Source organism: Papio anubis, chromosome 1, assembly GCF_008728515.1.
Source record: "Papio anubis isolate 15944 chromosome 1, Panubis1.0, whole genome shotgun sequence".
Lineage (NCBI taxonomy): Eukaryota > Metazoa > Chordata > Mammalia > Primates > Cercopithecidae > Papio > Papio anubis.
In genome coordinates, this window is record NC_044976.1 from 99,736,315 (window position 1) to 99,752,945 (window position 16,631).

The window sequence follows — 16,631 nt, forward strand, 5'->3', positions numbered from 1 at the left end:
AGGCGTGAGTCACCGCGCCCAGCCATCAGTTATCAATTCTTAAAAGGCAGCACTGTCACAAGCTTGTCCAATCCGCCTTATTTTGTGGTTGTTTTTCTGTTTTGTTGTGTTTTAGGCTTTTAGCAGCCTGAAGCCTTGGTTTTTAGTTTCTGTCTCTAGTGATAAGCAGAAAAGAGGGATGAGGAAGTGGCTTTATTGGCTCAACCAGCAACAGAAACTAAGATTTCTCTCCCTTGGACACCCGCAGAAGGGAAGAATACTGGACTAGGGATCAAGAGTTTTTAGCTCCATCTATGCTACCACCTACCTGAATGACCTTGGGAACATATTTTGGCATCATTTTCTCCATCCCTATAGCATTCTTTGTAGCACTAACACTTTATGGTTTTATGAACAGCATTCAACTTACTCCAACACAGAAATGTTCAGAAGGGTTTCAAATTGTAAAAAAAGACTTGAATGGGAAAGGTTTTTTAAAAGTATGCATTGTGGGCAAAAAAGATAGCAAAATTCCATGCTAATTTAAACATAACAACTAAGAGCAAGTGGTGAATACTGTCAGGTCAATCATTTATACTTTTTCTCTAGTTCTTCACAAACACACGCAACATTTTGACATAAAAAGCCAGTATTAGTCAATTAAATTGAACTATTCTCTCCAAGTCATACAGAAAATATAGTCCTCTAAAGCTATAGACATAGAATTGGTGCCTGATGCTAACATATCTTCTTGAAAGTATCTATTTTTAAATTATGCGTTTCAGGAAGACACACTGGGGAATACTTCATTTCAGAGATTCTAAGATGCATGTTGTTTTCCTGTTACGATATATCTGAAAATAGGACTATGTCTTAACAATCGATGATGTCTTAAAACCACTGTTAGCCAAGCAGCAGTCATAGTTGTCATGAATTATCCATGTGTGAACATCAGAATACAAACACCAAGCTTGGAAAATGAATGTCAGTAGCTAAGAAGTAAATCTTGGAAACAATTGTGGGGCACTCTAACCCCTTAGAACCAAGACTGTTGGACACAAAAATGACTAACTTTACACATCAATAACTGCAAATCCGGTTTAAAAGCCTACATCCCTGGCGTTTAGCTTTTATACTGATTCTATTAAGAAATGCAGCATCACAATGCTCTTGACAGCACACAAAACAATACTGTATGAAAAATCATGGACCTTGACAATGCTGAGTAAGTCATTTGGATTAGTTTATATTTTCCTTTTTATGTAAGTACAAGTTGGATATAAGGTTAAAACAATTTTCTAGTTAAATCTAAATATTCTACTCCAATAAGGTGGAAAACCTAGCATAAAAAAATTAGTGTTAAAAAATTCAGAATATGTATATACTAAGTAGTCTAGTATCAAATAATAGTATGTTTTATGATTCATAAAATACAAATAAATGTATTTTCAATTTGTGGAAAAATAAAACCTTTTTGTTTAATTCCACTGAAAAACCTCCTTTGTTGCATTACCTGTAAACCACAGCAGCCTACAGCATTCATTATGGAGGCATTGTGAATAACTCTGTAAGGAATTCCCAGCTTTGTTGCTCTTAGAACAAGATCACTGTGTGTTGTAGCCCTGTAGTGAGAAAAGATTAGATTGGATTAAAGCAAACAACACTTTCAAGACAGTAAAGCTATAATATTTCCTGAGTTCATGTCAATTAAAGAGATAGGAGCACTGCATTTCTTCAAATTCTTCTACACACCTGCATAAAGGTTTCATCTGAGCTTTTTAGCAAGAAAATGCAAGACTAAACATGCCCTTCAAAATGTTGAGTTGCTACTATAACACTCGGAAAGCAGCCTTGGCAGCTACTTAAAGGGACCTTTACTTGCCCTTTGTCCTGTAAATACCTGAAAAGACATCTAAGAAATATAAGCTCAGCAACTTAACTCTTGAGCAGCAATTCTTAAGCTCTTTGGTCTCAGAGTCCTTTTAAATTCTTAAAATTACTGCTCTAAAATTCTAAATTAGGGCACAACTAGAATCACTGCTCTATTTTGAAGGCTTTGTTTTTGTATTTAAAATATAAGGCAGAATATACAGATATACCGTGAAGATACTGCAAGTTTAGGTCAAGATAACCACAATAATGTAAATATCAAAATATAGTCAGCCACATTAATTATTTTAGTTTCTTATACATATAAAAGTTATGTTTATACTAAACTGTAGTCTGTTAAGTGTGTAATAGCATCATGTCCAGAAAATGTGCACATCTTAGTTTAAAAATACTTTATTGCTAAAAAATGCTAACAATCATCTGAGCCTTCAGTGAGTCGTAATCTTCTTGCTAGTGGATGGTCTTGCCTCCATGTTGATGGCTGCTAACTGATCAGGGTGGTGGTTGCTGAAGATGGGGGTGGCTGTGACAATTTCTTAAAATAAAACAATGAAATTTGCTGCATTGATTGACTTTTCCTTTCATGAAAGATTTCTCTGTAGCATGCAATGTTGTGTGATACCATTTTACCCACAGTAGAACCTCTTTCAAAATTGGAGCCGATCTTCTCAAACCCTGCCAGTAATCTAATCAACTAAGTTTATGTAATATTCTAAATCCTTTGTTGTCATCTCAGCAATGTTCACAGTATCTTCATCAAGAATAGATTTCATCTCATGACACCACTTTCTTTGCCCGTCCTTAAAAAGCAACTCTTCATCTGTTCAAGTTTTATCCTAAGATTGGAGTAATTCTGTCGTATCTTCAGACTCCACTTCTAATTCTAGTTCTCTTGCTATTTCTACCATATCTACAGTTACTGCCTGCAATGAAGTCTTGAAGTCCTTAAAGTCATTCATGAGGGTTGGAATCAACCTCTCCCAAACTCCTAATAATGTGGATATTTTTACCTCCTCTCATGAATCATGAGTATTTTAAATGACATCTAGAATGGTGAATCCCTTCTGGAAGTTTTTCAATTTACTTTGCCCAGACTCATCAGAGAAATCACTATCTAGGGCAGCTATAGCCTCACAAAATGTATTTCTTAAATAAAAAGATTTGAAAGTCAAAATTACTCCTTGATCCATGAGCTGTAGAATAGATGTTGGGTTAGCAGGCATAAAAACAACAGTAATCTTCTTGTACACTGCCTGAGCTCTTGGGTGACCAAGTGCATTGTCAATGAGCAATAATGTTTTGAAAGAAATCTATTTTTTTGAGCAGTAGGTCTCAAGGGTGGGTTTAAAATATTCAGTGAATCATGCTGTAAACAGATGTGCTGTCATTCAGGTTTTCTTGTTCCACTTACAGTACACAGGGAGAACAGATTTAGGTTAATTCTTATAGGCTCTAGGATTTTCATAAGGTTATATATATGAGCAATGGCTTCAACCTAGAGTCACCAGCTGCATTAGCCCTACCAAGAGTTAGCCAGTCCTTTTAAGTCCGGCATTCACTTCTCCTCTCTAGCAATTAAAGTCCTACAAGGCATCCTCTTCCAATAGAAGGCTGTTTCATCCACATTGAAAATCTACTGTGACGTGATTCATCAATTATCTTAGCTAGACCTTCTGGATAACTTGTTTCCACATTTTGTTATCCATAAAAGCTCACACATTTAGTTATAGAGACAACTTTTTTCCTTAAACTTCATGAACCAATCTCGGCTAGCTTGGAACTATTTTTCTGCAGCTTCCTCACCCCTGTCAGCCTTCACAGACTTGAAGAGAGTTCAGGCCTTGCCCTGGATTAGACTTTAGCTTAAGGGAATATTGTGGCAGATTTGATCTTCTATACAGAATACCAAAACTTTCTCCCTATCAGCAATAAGTCTGTTTTACTTCCTTATCATTTGTACATTTCTAAGAGTAGCACTTTTAATCTCCTTTAAGAACTTTTCTGGCCAGGCACGGTGGCTCACGCCTGTAATCCCAGCACTTTGGGAGGCCGAGGCAGACGGATCACGAGGTCAGGAGATCAAGACCATCCTGGCTAACACAGTGAAACCTCATCTCTACTAAAAATACAAAAAGTTAGCCTGGTGTGGTGGCAGGCGCCTGTAGTCCCAGCTCCTCGGGAGGCAGAGGCAGGAGAATGGTGTGAACCTGGGAGGTGGAGCTTGCAGTGAGCCGAGATCGTGCCACTGCACCCCAGCCTGGGCGACAGAGTGAGACTCCTTCTCAAAAAAAAAAAAAAAGGAACTTTTCCTTTGCATACATAACTTGGCTGTTTGATGAAAAAGGCCTAGTTTTCAGCCTATCTTGGCTTTCTTTTTCGAGACGGAGTCTCGCTATGTCACCCAGGCTGGAGTGCAGTGGAGCGATCTTGGCTCACTGCAACCTCCACCTCCTGGGTTCAAGCAATTCTCCCTACCTCAGCCTCCCGAGTAGCTGGGGTTACAGGCACCCGCCACCATGCCCAGCTAATTTTTGTATTTTTTAGTAGAGATAGGGTTTCGCCATGTTGGCCAGGCTGGTCTTGAACTACTGATTTGAGGTGATCTACCTGCCTCAGCCTCCCAAAATGCTGGTATCACAGGTGTGAGCCACTTCACCCAGCCTCTTGGCTTTCTATATGTCTTCCTCACTTAATCATTTCTAGCTTTTGATTCAAAGTGAGAGACATGTGACTCTTTCACTTAAACACTTTGAGGTCATTGTAGGGTTACTAATTGGCCTAACTTCAATATTGTTGTATCTCTGGTAAAAGGGAGGCCCAAGGAGACAGAAAGAGAGTTGGGGGAATGGCTGGTTGGTGGGAGCAGTCAGAACACACACAACATTTATCAATTAAGTTCACCATTTTATATGCACTTGGTTTGTGGCAACCCAAAGCACAATAGTAACATCAAAGATCACTGACCACAAATCACCATTAACAGATGTAATAATGAAAAAGGTTGAAATATCACAATAATTGCCAAAATGTGACACAGAGACAGGAAGTGAGAACATGCTGTCAGAAAAAATGGCACCAACAGGATTGCTCAATGCAAAGTTGCCACAAACCTTTAATTTTTAAAAAATGCAATGTATGTGAAATGAAATAAAGCAAAACACAATAAAACAAGGTACGCCTGAGAATAAATTTTCACAGCTTGTCACTCATACGAGAGTCCTATCTCATATAATATTGGATTTTATACCTGTCTAGCAGTCATTTTATTTATAACTGTTTTCATTTGATTACTGTGTATAATTAGGATGTGTGTATGCACATGTACATGTGTGTGCATATCTGACCTGCTGTCTTTCCTTTTTTAAGATAAATCTCAAGATTATAAGTAGGTAGATTGGAGTAAAGAGAGAATATAGATAAATATGAGCACAGTGAAATGTAACCCCTTATCAATTTAGAACTGCATTTTAAAGACATTTTTCCCTCTTGATAAAAATTCCAGGCCCTACTGGGTAAAGCAACATTAGCATGTCTGAGAAATCACATGCAAACAAGCAGAACCTGTCGACTGGTCAGTGCATACCAAGTAGGAAGATCAAGGGCTTTCACCCCATGAAGCAGTCAGATATATATTAACAAATGCCCACCAAGGAAGCTTGTTTTTAATCACATACATAAAATAAAACTACTATGAAACATAATCATTAATTTGATTTCAAATAAGCTTTAAAAAAAAAAAAACATGAATATCAATTATAAAGAATTTTTTTAAATATCACCTTCAACAGAATCTCACTACTTAACATTAAGAGTAAAGAAAACTAAATTACTTACTTGGTGAGTTATTTAAGTACATGAAAAAGAAAAACTGGTTCAAAATTACATCTCTATCACAAGTTTATTTAAAATGAGTAGACACATACATACACACACACACACATTTACTATTTCTAGGTATATGGCTCTATCTAAAATCATATATGTGTATATGTATGTATGCTCAGAAATAGTAATAAATCTGTAATAATATGCTTGTTACTTGAAATTGTTCTAAAGGCAATTTCAAAAAAGGAGACCCAAAAATGTTTTGATTAATGGAATCGATAAAAGTACACAAAGGTGGCCAATTTGAATATACAAAATTTGATTTTTTTTTTTTTTTTTGAGACAGAGTCTTACTCTGTTGCCCAGGCTGGAGTGCAGTGGCACGATCTCAGCTCACTGCAACCTCCACCTCCCAGGTTCAATCAATTCTTCTGCCTTAGCCTCCCGAGTAGCTGGGATCACAGGCACCTGTCACCACACCTGGCTAATTTTTTGTATTTTTTAGTAGAGACGGGGTTTTGCCATGTTGCCCAGGCTGGTTTCGAACCCCTGAGCTCGGGCAATCCACTCACCTCAGCCTCCCAAAGTGCTGGGATTACAAGCATGAGCCACCGCGCCAGCCGGTATGTTTGTTTTAAATGTTATAGTGCCTCCCTTTTTGACATAAGTATGGCTGGTGGTCCAGAAATTCAGTAATGTTTGCAATGATATAGTGAAAACAATGTTTTCTTGAACTATGGAAGCACTAACAATTGGCACTATCCTTTTGAAAAATAATTGATAATATGCTTTTTGCTAGAAAATCTCCATGTCCACACTTTTTGATATTTTATTCCTAAAAAACCTATTTTGGAGGATCTACTATAAGGAAACAATCTAAAATATAGGGATAAAGAAGGGGGAGGGAGGAAGGTATCATAAACATAAATTTATACGTGACAGCTTTATTTATATTGAAGAAAAATGGACGAATAATGATGCTGACATTGATTTTATAGTTACTAGGTGCCAAGCACTGTTCACATTCATTACACGGAATGGAAGCAGTCAAACAGCCTACATCAGGACATATTATCTGTACATGTATGCCACTAAGGAAAAGGCATACAACATAGGGATAAAAATTATGTATTCATTATAATAATATAGTTACAGACCATATTGAAATACAGAAGGGAATAATAAAACAGAACCATCATTAGAAACAGTGTGTTTAATAAAGACTTCTTATGCAGAGATTTAGGGATAGAATGTTTGAGACTGTCAACTATCATAACGATGAAGTTCTATTGATCTAGTATTTTTTTAGACTCATTTACTTTCTTTGTGTGATCTATTTCCATATTCCTTTCAATAACCTGGCTAAAAGAACAAAGATGAGACTACATGAACTTACTTTACTATGACTTTTAATTGTCTTCAAGAACTTCATATTGTTGGAGATGGACAGTGCTGATAATTGCACAACAATGTGAATGTACTTAGCAAGCCACTGAACTGTACACTAAAATGGTTAAAATGATACATTTTGTCATGTGTCATTTTACCATTTTAAAAATATTGAAAAAAAGAATTTAAGATTCAGCATCTTAAACAATCTTCTCTTTTTATATATTTTATTTAAATAAGAAGGGGTCTTAAAATTAAATAAGAGATATTTTTGGCTGATATCTAAGAATTTCAATGCCTTGCTGCCTTCTATATTCCTTACCTGATTTCTCTTCCATTTAATCCACTCAAATTCCAATTAAAATTACACATTCCCCACCATGCCATTTTCAACTATTGCATCCTAACAATAATCTGCTGTTAAATAAAAAATAACTGCAGTACAGTAAATATTCCTTAAATCTGAGTTTAAACACAAGGTTATATATGATGAATCACTGAAAAAGAGCAAATTAAAGGAGTTTAAAATGAAAAAAAAAAAAGGCACTCCTGAATAAAACAGGAATGAAACAGGTAGCATCTGAGCTGTATACTAATTTTATAGTACAAATAGGTATAACTAGGAACTGAGAAGAACTGTTTTAAGGAAAAAGCTTGAGCAAAGAAATGGGGGAAGAATATTATAAAACACTTATGAAATGGAAAGTTGCACAATTTGGTTCTAGCATAGCAGTTAAAGAGTAGCTAGAGAAAAAAGAAAGACTTCAAGATTTAAGGCCATGAGAAGTCACTGAAGGTTTCTGAGCATGGGAGCAATTACATTAAGGTACTTTCTCTGTACCTCAGTTTTTTCATTTATATGAGCATTCTTCCTTCTACCTTTCTCCTGACCCATCCCATAATCTCTATCTGTTGAACCCTACCCAGACCCAGCTTAGGTTCCAACTCCTCCATAAAACCACCACTAATCAACTCCAAACATCGTGTTTTTAAATTCATACACATACTTCTATCCTCATCTTACAGTCAAACTTTCAGTATTATATTGAAGCTATTCAGTCTTTCCTTTTTGAAACAGTCTCTTTTCCTGGTTTCTGCGACAACATAACTCTCTTGCTTTTTCTCCCTCCTCCTCTGGCTCTAGGTACACGATGAAATTCCAAGGTTTCCTAGGGCTATCCTAGGTCCTCTTCTTTTCCCATTCTTCTCTCCTGAGCTGATTCTATTCATTCCTCCAGCTTTAAACACCATAAACATACTGATGACTTCGAAAGCCATTTATCTAGGATGACCTCCCACCCCCAAGCTCTAGCAGCAGCTAACTGCCTACTTGACATCTCAAAGTTAACATATTTCCAGAACCAATTCTTGTTTCTCCAAATCCTGTTCTTTATCAGTTTTCAAGTGACACTATCAACCACTCATTTATAAAGCTAGAATCCTGGGAGTCAGATTTACTCCTTTCCTTTTCCTTATCTACCACATCCATCTTGGAATTCTTCTTCTAAATATGTTCCCATCTTTTTCTCTTTTCCACCCAAAACATTCCTGCCTCCCTGATATCCATTTACCTAAGCATTTAGAGTGATCTTTTAATGCTAATCATATTTTGACTTTTTCTGCTTTGAATCCTGCAAAAGTTTACCACTGTATTTAAATTAAATTCCTAGTCCCCTCCAAGGTCTTACATGGTCCTTATGTTCCTTAAATCTGTGATATAAATCTCAGGTAACCAGCTGTAGACAAAAAACTCTTCTGTTTGACTTGACATTAGAGATTGATGATGCTTGACTAGGCAGTAGAAGCCCATCTTCATGGTAATGACAAAGAACAGGGTTCCCAATGGGTATAAGAAATTGAAATCAGAGACTTGATAAACGATAAATTCAAGGCAAGCAAAGTGACGGCAGTATTGCCAAATGGTAGATGATTACAAAAGGGAAAAAAAAAAACCCAGGACAAAAGAAGTCAAAGATGCTTGAAATTATCAGCAGCAAATGGCAGGCGTGACTTTTGATAATGTAATGAACTGTAATGAACTATTTAATAATGATATACTAGTTAAGGCATTTGTTGCCCTACATGACCTTCTAAAACAGCAGAAGCAATGATACAAACTTTACAGTTGACACTTGATAATACAGTGATACATATGATGATATATTTACCAAGTAGCTTTTCTTCATTAATCTCAAAGATCATGAAAGTTTAAACTACAACATTTTAGATAGAGCTTAAGTAAACAGAGTTCCTGGCAGGTAAGTTTTAAATGCAATAGAATAATTCTTACTGACTAAAAAAAAGTAAATGAGTTAAAAACTCAAAACTATCTGCCTTGACTTACCCAAATGGATCACCAACCACAAGGAACGCAACATCACTGATATCAGCATCCTTTAAAATATTATCTGCTTCTTGTTCCACTTCTTCTCTATCAGCAAGAATCAATTTTCTTCCGTAAAACTCTTCCTACAGATATAAGTCCAATATCAAGATAAAGAGACAGCAGGTGACCATTCTAACACACACACACACACACACACACATACACACACACACAGTTTGTTTGGGACTGGTGCATATATTGGCAACCACCCAAACACAGATCGTTCAATACAACTCATCAGTGAGCCAGTACTTTATATCATGTTGCAATTAAACTCTGTCTTTGGGGCTGTCTTAATATCCCAAAGGAGACAGACCTCTTAACATCTGAGGCTTTTTGCATTTTTAATTTATTTCTAAATTTGGTTCTAAAGGCCAAGCAGAACACTATAGGATGAATACGGAATATGTACACACATGAGCCCTACTTCAGAAACATGATGTAATATGGAATAAATATATTAAACAATAAGTTTAAACAAACATGGTGGTTTAGCTTTTATTAAATTTTCAGTGGTTAAACATATGGAAACTCAGCTAAAAAAAAAAGGCAGCACCAATGAGAAACAATAGAAAATTAGCTGTTTACAGAACCAGTGAACATTCCAACATAAATGCAGAAGACAGTAATTTAAAAGTATATTCCTTAGTTTCTGCTAAAAAGGCAGAGTTGCAGGAGCAATAACTGAATTCTAAATACGTAGGAAGTTTGCAAACAAACTGCTTTGTGATTTAATTCCCTATAGCTCAACTCTAGAGAATAAATCCAGTAGAGAGTGAGCTAGTAAGCTGGTAGTCATCTGATAGTGGTTACAGGCTGTTACGCAAGATCATGAATCCTTTTTTTTTTTCATTTCATCAGCCAGTACAGAATGAAGAGGCATGAATCTTAAAACTGATTTCCTGAGAAGTAATAAGTAATTCAAATGGAGTAAAACTGGATGCATAGATAAATAATATGGTTTCTTACATACTGAGAACTTTGAGTGAGTTATTAAAAGTTATAAGAATTGCTGTAGTGCAATGGTATCTGGTACTCAATAATATCTGTCAAACAAAGGAGTACATGAATAAATTATTAAGCAGGGCAGGATCCAGCATTGACCATTTTGCTTGAATCCTACCTTCTCTGTAGGTGTTCTGTGAAGTTACACTTTGTGTAGCTATTATCTATCCTTAAGAATACGGAGACACAGTACAGTGTAGAGGTCAAAAGTGGCAGACCTCGGCTGGGCGCAGTGGCTCTCACCTATAATCCCAGCACTTTGGAGGCCGAGGCAGGTGGATCACCTGAGGTCAGGAGTTCGAGACTAGCCTGGCCAACATGGTGAAATCTCATCTCTACTAAAAATACAAAAATTAGCCAGGCACAATGGCACACGCCTGTAATCCCAGCTACTCAGGAGGCTGAGACAGGAGAACTGCTTGGATTCCCACTTGACAAATGAAGAAACTGAGGTTCAGAGAAGTTTGGAAATGTGACCATTGACAATTTCTATTTCTGAACACTTTTGTGCCACGTACCATAGCTAAGAACCTATGCTAAGACCTATGCTCAACACCTAAAGTAGGTGGTTTTTACCCTATTTAGTGACCCTAAAAGTCACTAAAGTTAAAGGACTTGTCCAAGGTCACAATAACATGTAACAAAGCAAAGATAAAACTTTATCCAAACTTTCCTCTATGCCATCCCCTGATATGTCATTCTATCAAACTGCTGTTTTGTTATTTGTCTCTCTTTTCTTGATGGTATTAAGTTCCTTCTACTTTTCCTTAATCACTGATTAGAGAGGCACATTCCTATCATTCTGAGCATAGATATTTTGGTTCTATCCTAAGAGTGAAAAAATGAGGAAAAAAAATTTTTTTAAATGAAAGCTGGTCTTAGGCTGGGTGTGGTCGCTCATGCCTACATAATCCCAGCACTTGAGGAGGCTGAGGCAGGCGGATCGCTAGAGTCCAGGAACCTGTAACCAGCCTGGGCAATATGGCAAAAACCTGTCTCTACAAAAAATACAAAAAAGTTAGCTGGGCATGGTGGCACCCACCTGTAGTCCCAGCTACTCAGGAGGTTGAGGTGGGAGGATACTAGAGCCCAGGAGGTTGAGGCTGCAGTGAGCCATGATGGCACCACTACACCGCAGCCTGGGCAACAGGGCAAGACTTACTTTCTCTCTCTCTCTCCACGTGTATGTATATATCAAAGTTGGTCTTTACACACAACTTTTATTTAAATGCATGGCCAATTCAAGTAGCAGTTCTTAATTCCTTCTTCAAATGTTAAAGTAATCTAAGGCCTAAAAATTTTAAGTCAATTTTTTGTTTGGAAGACAGGACAAAGACAATTCTAAAAATCTACTCTCTTCTCCCATAACATATGTATTAATCATTTGATTTACAGTCTACTTAGAGTTTGACAATGAACCTGAAGTTGACCCTTCCCCCAAATTTACTGGGCCCTTATGAGGGCCAACTAAATGTATAATACACTAACAAATATTCTGGTTACTTAGTGCGTACTCATATAACTGTATACTCATACATTTGTATATATTAAGTCCAGGCTCACTCAATGTATACAAGTGTATCAGTATAAGCCTTATTGGGAGATAGTCTATTTAAGGTAAGATCTCTCTGGATATGATATAGAAAGGCAATCACCATTCCCTATGGACATACTTCAAAGGAGGAAGCTTTCAGCTTGGTTTCTGAATATATAACCAACTCATTAAGGCTGTGTCAGCACCTCATTAGCACTCAAATCAGAAAGGATTTCTTGACTACCTCATGAAATAAGGGGTTTTGATAACTATCCCCCAAGAGTATAAAATGGCTTTCCTATTTACTGGAGAAAGCCACAAAATTAGACTTGTAAAATAGGACAAAGCACCCTTTCATTTTCCAAGTCACTTGGTTGGTGTATAATTTCCATTCTTCTGCTCCTCAGACCATTAATGAACAAAGGATGCGTTTCAAAGGGTTTAAACAAGCAGACCTGAAAATTCTGTTCAGCTTAGTGTATGAAAATCAGATGTTAGATAGCTTTCTTCCCAGGAGGCTGGGGAACGCTCAGCACCTACCAAGGCTTCCTTCCCTACAGTCAGGACTGAGGTGTAGGCTTCTAGATACACTCGACTGCAGCGTCTAACAGCTTCCAGGCCCTTGACTGTGATGTCCTTGGCATCTCCCAGGCCCAAGCCGATGAGATAAAGCATTTCAAACTTCAGGAGAAGAGAGACTGCAAGACGAGGTGGACAGAAAAACCGTCAGTTACACCGAGGACACCTAAAATCTAGTGATGAACACGAAGGTGACAACCAAAATAGCACAAGAGAAGCGGCAAGTCACAAGGAGGGGTTTGGGAACCTTATGTCACGCTTAAGGACTGGGATAAGAGGTTTTAAACAATCCTACCACTTTTACCGCTTGTTACACAAACCTAGGAGCAGCCAATTACCCGCTGACAGAATCGTACCTAGTTCCCTGGCCTTTCCAAATTCCAAACTACCGCCTTTCCGCAGAAGGAACTACCAAAGCGCCGGTTCCGTGCACCGCAAGGACCCACGCCGCCGGCCTCACCTACGGTGCCGCAAAATGCTGGTGCCTTTACTGCACTTTACGACTAGCGGGAGGGGGCCGGGCTAGCCGCTAGTGGGCTGCGGAGACTAGACCCCCGCTCCACGGATAGAAACCCGTCGGCCGCTGGGGCAGGGCGGCGAAAGGTCAGTCGGCCGAGAGGAGTCCGTGGAGTACCCCTTTCATTGCCTCAGGGAAAGGATCGGGCGTGCTCACGAGCCCCCTAACCCATGGCTTAAACACCCGCTTCCTAAGCCTGGGTAAGTGCAGTAGCTCTTTGCCGGAGAGGAGCCACGTGTGAGGAAGTCTGGAGGGGCCCTGCGTCCTACTCCTTCTCTCCAGAAACTGGGAGGGCGGGAAGGATTTTCCTGATTTGTCCCCGGATTTGCCCGAGTGCACAGATTTTAATCCCCCCTTCTCATCCTCCTGTAATTCAACTAGGTGTCTTCCTGGTGAAGCGTCAGATTGGCAAATCCAGCAGTGAGTGTGCTTCTGATTTGACCTTATGTCTGGAGTGCCCCAAGGATGCTTCGGTCACCCTCAGTGTCAGGAATCTCAGATCTTCCTGTACCTAAAGAAGTGACCTTTAATAGCGCTCAGGGAGTTCAGACCTCTCAAGTGTTTCTGCCGGGGGAATTCTTATAAAGCTGTTGGTTACATGTGATTATGAATAGAGAAGATTTGTTTTGACTGAAAATGCTCTTCCCAAGGTGACCTCATCCAAGTTGAAAAGACAGCTGTCATTGCTTTTCTCAGCAGGCAGTGCTGGTTACTCAGAATTTTCCTGTTGCCTCCCCCACAATGGCGAACTCTGCTTCCTTGAATCTTGGCTTTTTTTCATTCCCAGGTTCCATCCACATTTTTGCACTTCCTATCTATAAACTCTTCGTGGCTGGTTTTATCCCCTCTCATTACGTTGGTCTATTCCTCACACCACATACACGCCCCAAAAAACTCAAAATGGATTGTAGATGTAAATGAAAAACCTAAACCTATACCAGAAGAAAACATAGGAGGAAATATTTGTGACCTTATTTAGGCAAATATTTCTTAGACCAAAAGCATGATGAGAAAAAATGGACAAATTGGACTTCAACAAAGTAAAAATTTATGCTCTTCAGAAGAATTGTTGAAGCCACATGCTGTGAAAATATTTACAAAGCATGTATCTGATGAAGGACTTGTGTGGAGAATATATAAGGAGCACTCAAAAAGCAATAATAAAACAGCTCATTGTTTAAAAATGGGCAAAAGATTTGAATAGACACCAAAGAAGATACACAAATAACAAATAATCATTTTAAAAGATCCTAAACAAACAAAAAAAGATCCTAAACATCATTAGGTATTAGGGAAATAAAAATTTAAATTACAATGAGCTACCACTACCCACCTATTAGAATGGCTTAAGTAAAACAAACAAAACCCCCAAAAAACTGGCTGTTCTCTCAAAATTCCTAGTGTCTCTAATATTTTGCAGATTCAAATTTCAGCCTGCTATCCAGACTTCCTCCCTCTTGGCTTCTTGTTAACTTTCTGCTGGAAATCTTCACCTAGGTAACCCGGAGTCATATTCAGCACTTCCAACGTTGAATCCATAACCTTCCCCTTCAATTTTGCTTTTCTTTCCATATTAGCTACTTGGATGGAGGGAGGAGTAGGTGAGGACAGTATTGTCATCAACAGATTAACTCCAGCCAGACACTTGGGAGTCACCCCTACATCCAGTTTGTCCTATCTGCCTGTATATCTCAATGGAAACCATACCCTCTGTCACCATCTTGGTTTTCAGGTCCTCATTTTGTCACTCTTGTAGCTGATCATCATGTCTCCTTCACTCAAGGGAGTCAGAGAGTTATAGTTGGTACACAATCTGAAAATATCACACCCCTTTTAGATCCTTCTGAGACCAAGAGAAAGTCCAGGTTTGTTAACATACCCCACAAGATCATTCATGGTTGTGGCCACTGCCTACCTTTTTAGCATCAGCTCTCTCCACTCCATACCATGAGCTTTCTCTCCACCGACACTGAATTGCTTATAGTTCTCTGCCCACAACATGCTGCTTTGTTCCTCTGTGCTGCTGCCTCATCATAGAATATTGTCTCTCATTCTCTCCCGCCTAGATCACTAATACCCATTCTTTAAGACCAAGCTCAGGAAGCCTTCCCAGAGACCCTCACCCCGCTAAGCTAATTTAGGTTTCTCCTCTATTACGGTATTACTCTACATATACTTACTAACCAATTTATGAGATTTTATATTTGTTCATTTGTGTTTCTTCTTCACCAAACTACTGATTTAGTCAATTCAGGGACTGCATCTTATTTGTATTCTCATCTTTAAGGTTTAGCACTATCCCTCGCACATAAGGTATTAAATGTTTGTTGCATAAATCATTATTATCCACTAGTAGCTGAGTTACGTATTTTTCCATCTTTATTAAATACAGAGGGTGGTATGTTTTAAATAACTACCAAAAAGTCATTAATGGAATATCAAACATAAATATGCCTGTCTCAGTGCCACTTTAGAAGGTCATTTGTATTGAAAGGCTTGTAACACACAAAACATATAGTTCATATGCACGCTATTGAGTAGGTAAACACATTTTCCAACGTGTTGATCATTTGTGTTTTTTATTTTCAGATTTAAAAAAATAATATTTTCAGATAGATTCACAGCGAAAGGACACTGCCAAAAAGGATGATTAAGTAATCCGAAGAAGGTGTGGTTTATCTCCTTTCAGGAAATATATCTGTATTGAAATAAAGTTATTCTGGGTAATCAAGGAAGTGAAACATTGTCTGAAATAACAGTAATAATTTGTTTTTAAGCTTCAAAATTTAGCCAGAGGAACTGAGTTTCACCACGTAGAATTCTTAACAAACAACGCTTTCACCTGCCATTATTTCTCAATAAGAGTGGAAATTTTTTGTACTTTTCTGGAGCTAGACAGATAAAGGGATTATGGTAATCTTTTTTTTTTTTTCCCTCAGCTCAACAAACATAAGCTGCAAAAGTCTTGCCTATTGGTTTTTGCAGAATTCTTCTGTGGGATTTGACATTTCTCCCTTGCCATTTAAAACGGGTTTCAAATGTGATAATATTTTCCCCAACAATTTATTGTGCAAAATTTCAAACATATAAAAAAGTTGAAACAATGTCACAGTCAACACCCATATAGCCGCCTCCAAGGTTCTAAAGTTGTTAACATTTTGCTGTTTTTGCTTCATCACTTACTTATCCTTTTACCCAGACATCAACCCCTCTTATTTGTTGATGCATTTCCAGGGAGGTTGTAGACATCAATACACATATTACATTTTGTCTGAAACATAAACTCCTCATCTAGGTAATAGATTAACAAAACATACCTGCTCATATAGCTGATTAAATGATATCATTGCTTTACCTAATTTAGGCTGGGTTTTGAAAATTTTGCTGGAAAACGGTTTCAAATTAGTTTTTAACAAATATTGTAGTTTTATAATGATAATGAAAGCAGTTAGAGGACAAATTCGTTTATGTCAGCAAATTTGTAGTCTCATGTCTAGCAGAAGAGAGAGTGATGGTTAAAGAGAAGG

The 16,631-nt window shown here is 37.9% G+C and overlaps 1 protein-coding gene and 1 long non-coding RNA gene across 3 annotated transcripts in view; one reads left to right on the forward strand and one right to left on the reverse strand.

The window, feature by feature from the left end:
• Positions 1–13,061, reverse strand: part of DPH5 (diphthamide biosynthesis 5) — a 36,311-nt gene extending 23,250 nt beyond the window's left edge. For both annotated transcript variants that reach the window (XM_009213815.4, XM_009213814.4), the window contains exons 1-4: positions 12,944–13,061; positions 12,549–12,706; positions 9,428–9,552; positions 1,493–1,601 (exon numbers count right to left, since the gene is read on the reverse strand). In XM_009213815.4, coding sequence (XP_009212079.1) covers positions 1,493–1,601; positions 9,428–9,552; positions 12,549–12,683 — 369 coding nt within the window. In that variant the 5' untranslated portion in view covers positions 12,684–12,706; positions 12,944–13,061. The remainder of the gene's footprint in view (positions 1–1,492; positions 1,602–9,427; positions 9,553–12,548; positions 12,707–12,943) is intronic.
• A 139-nt stretch (positions 13,062–13,200) lies between these two features.
• On the forward strand, positions 13,201–13,708 carry LOC110740551. The gene is made up of 2 exons (XR_002515295.2): positions 13,201–13,304; positions 13,486–13,708. It is a non-coding gene; the product is annotated as an uncharacterized LOC110740551 (long non-coding RNA).
• The last annotated feature ends 2,923 nt before the right edge of the window (positions 13,709–16,631 follow it).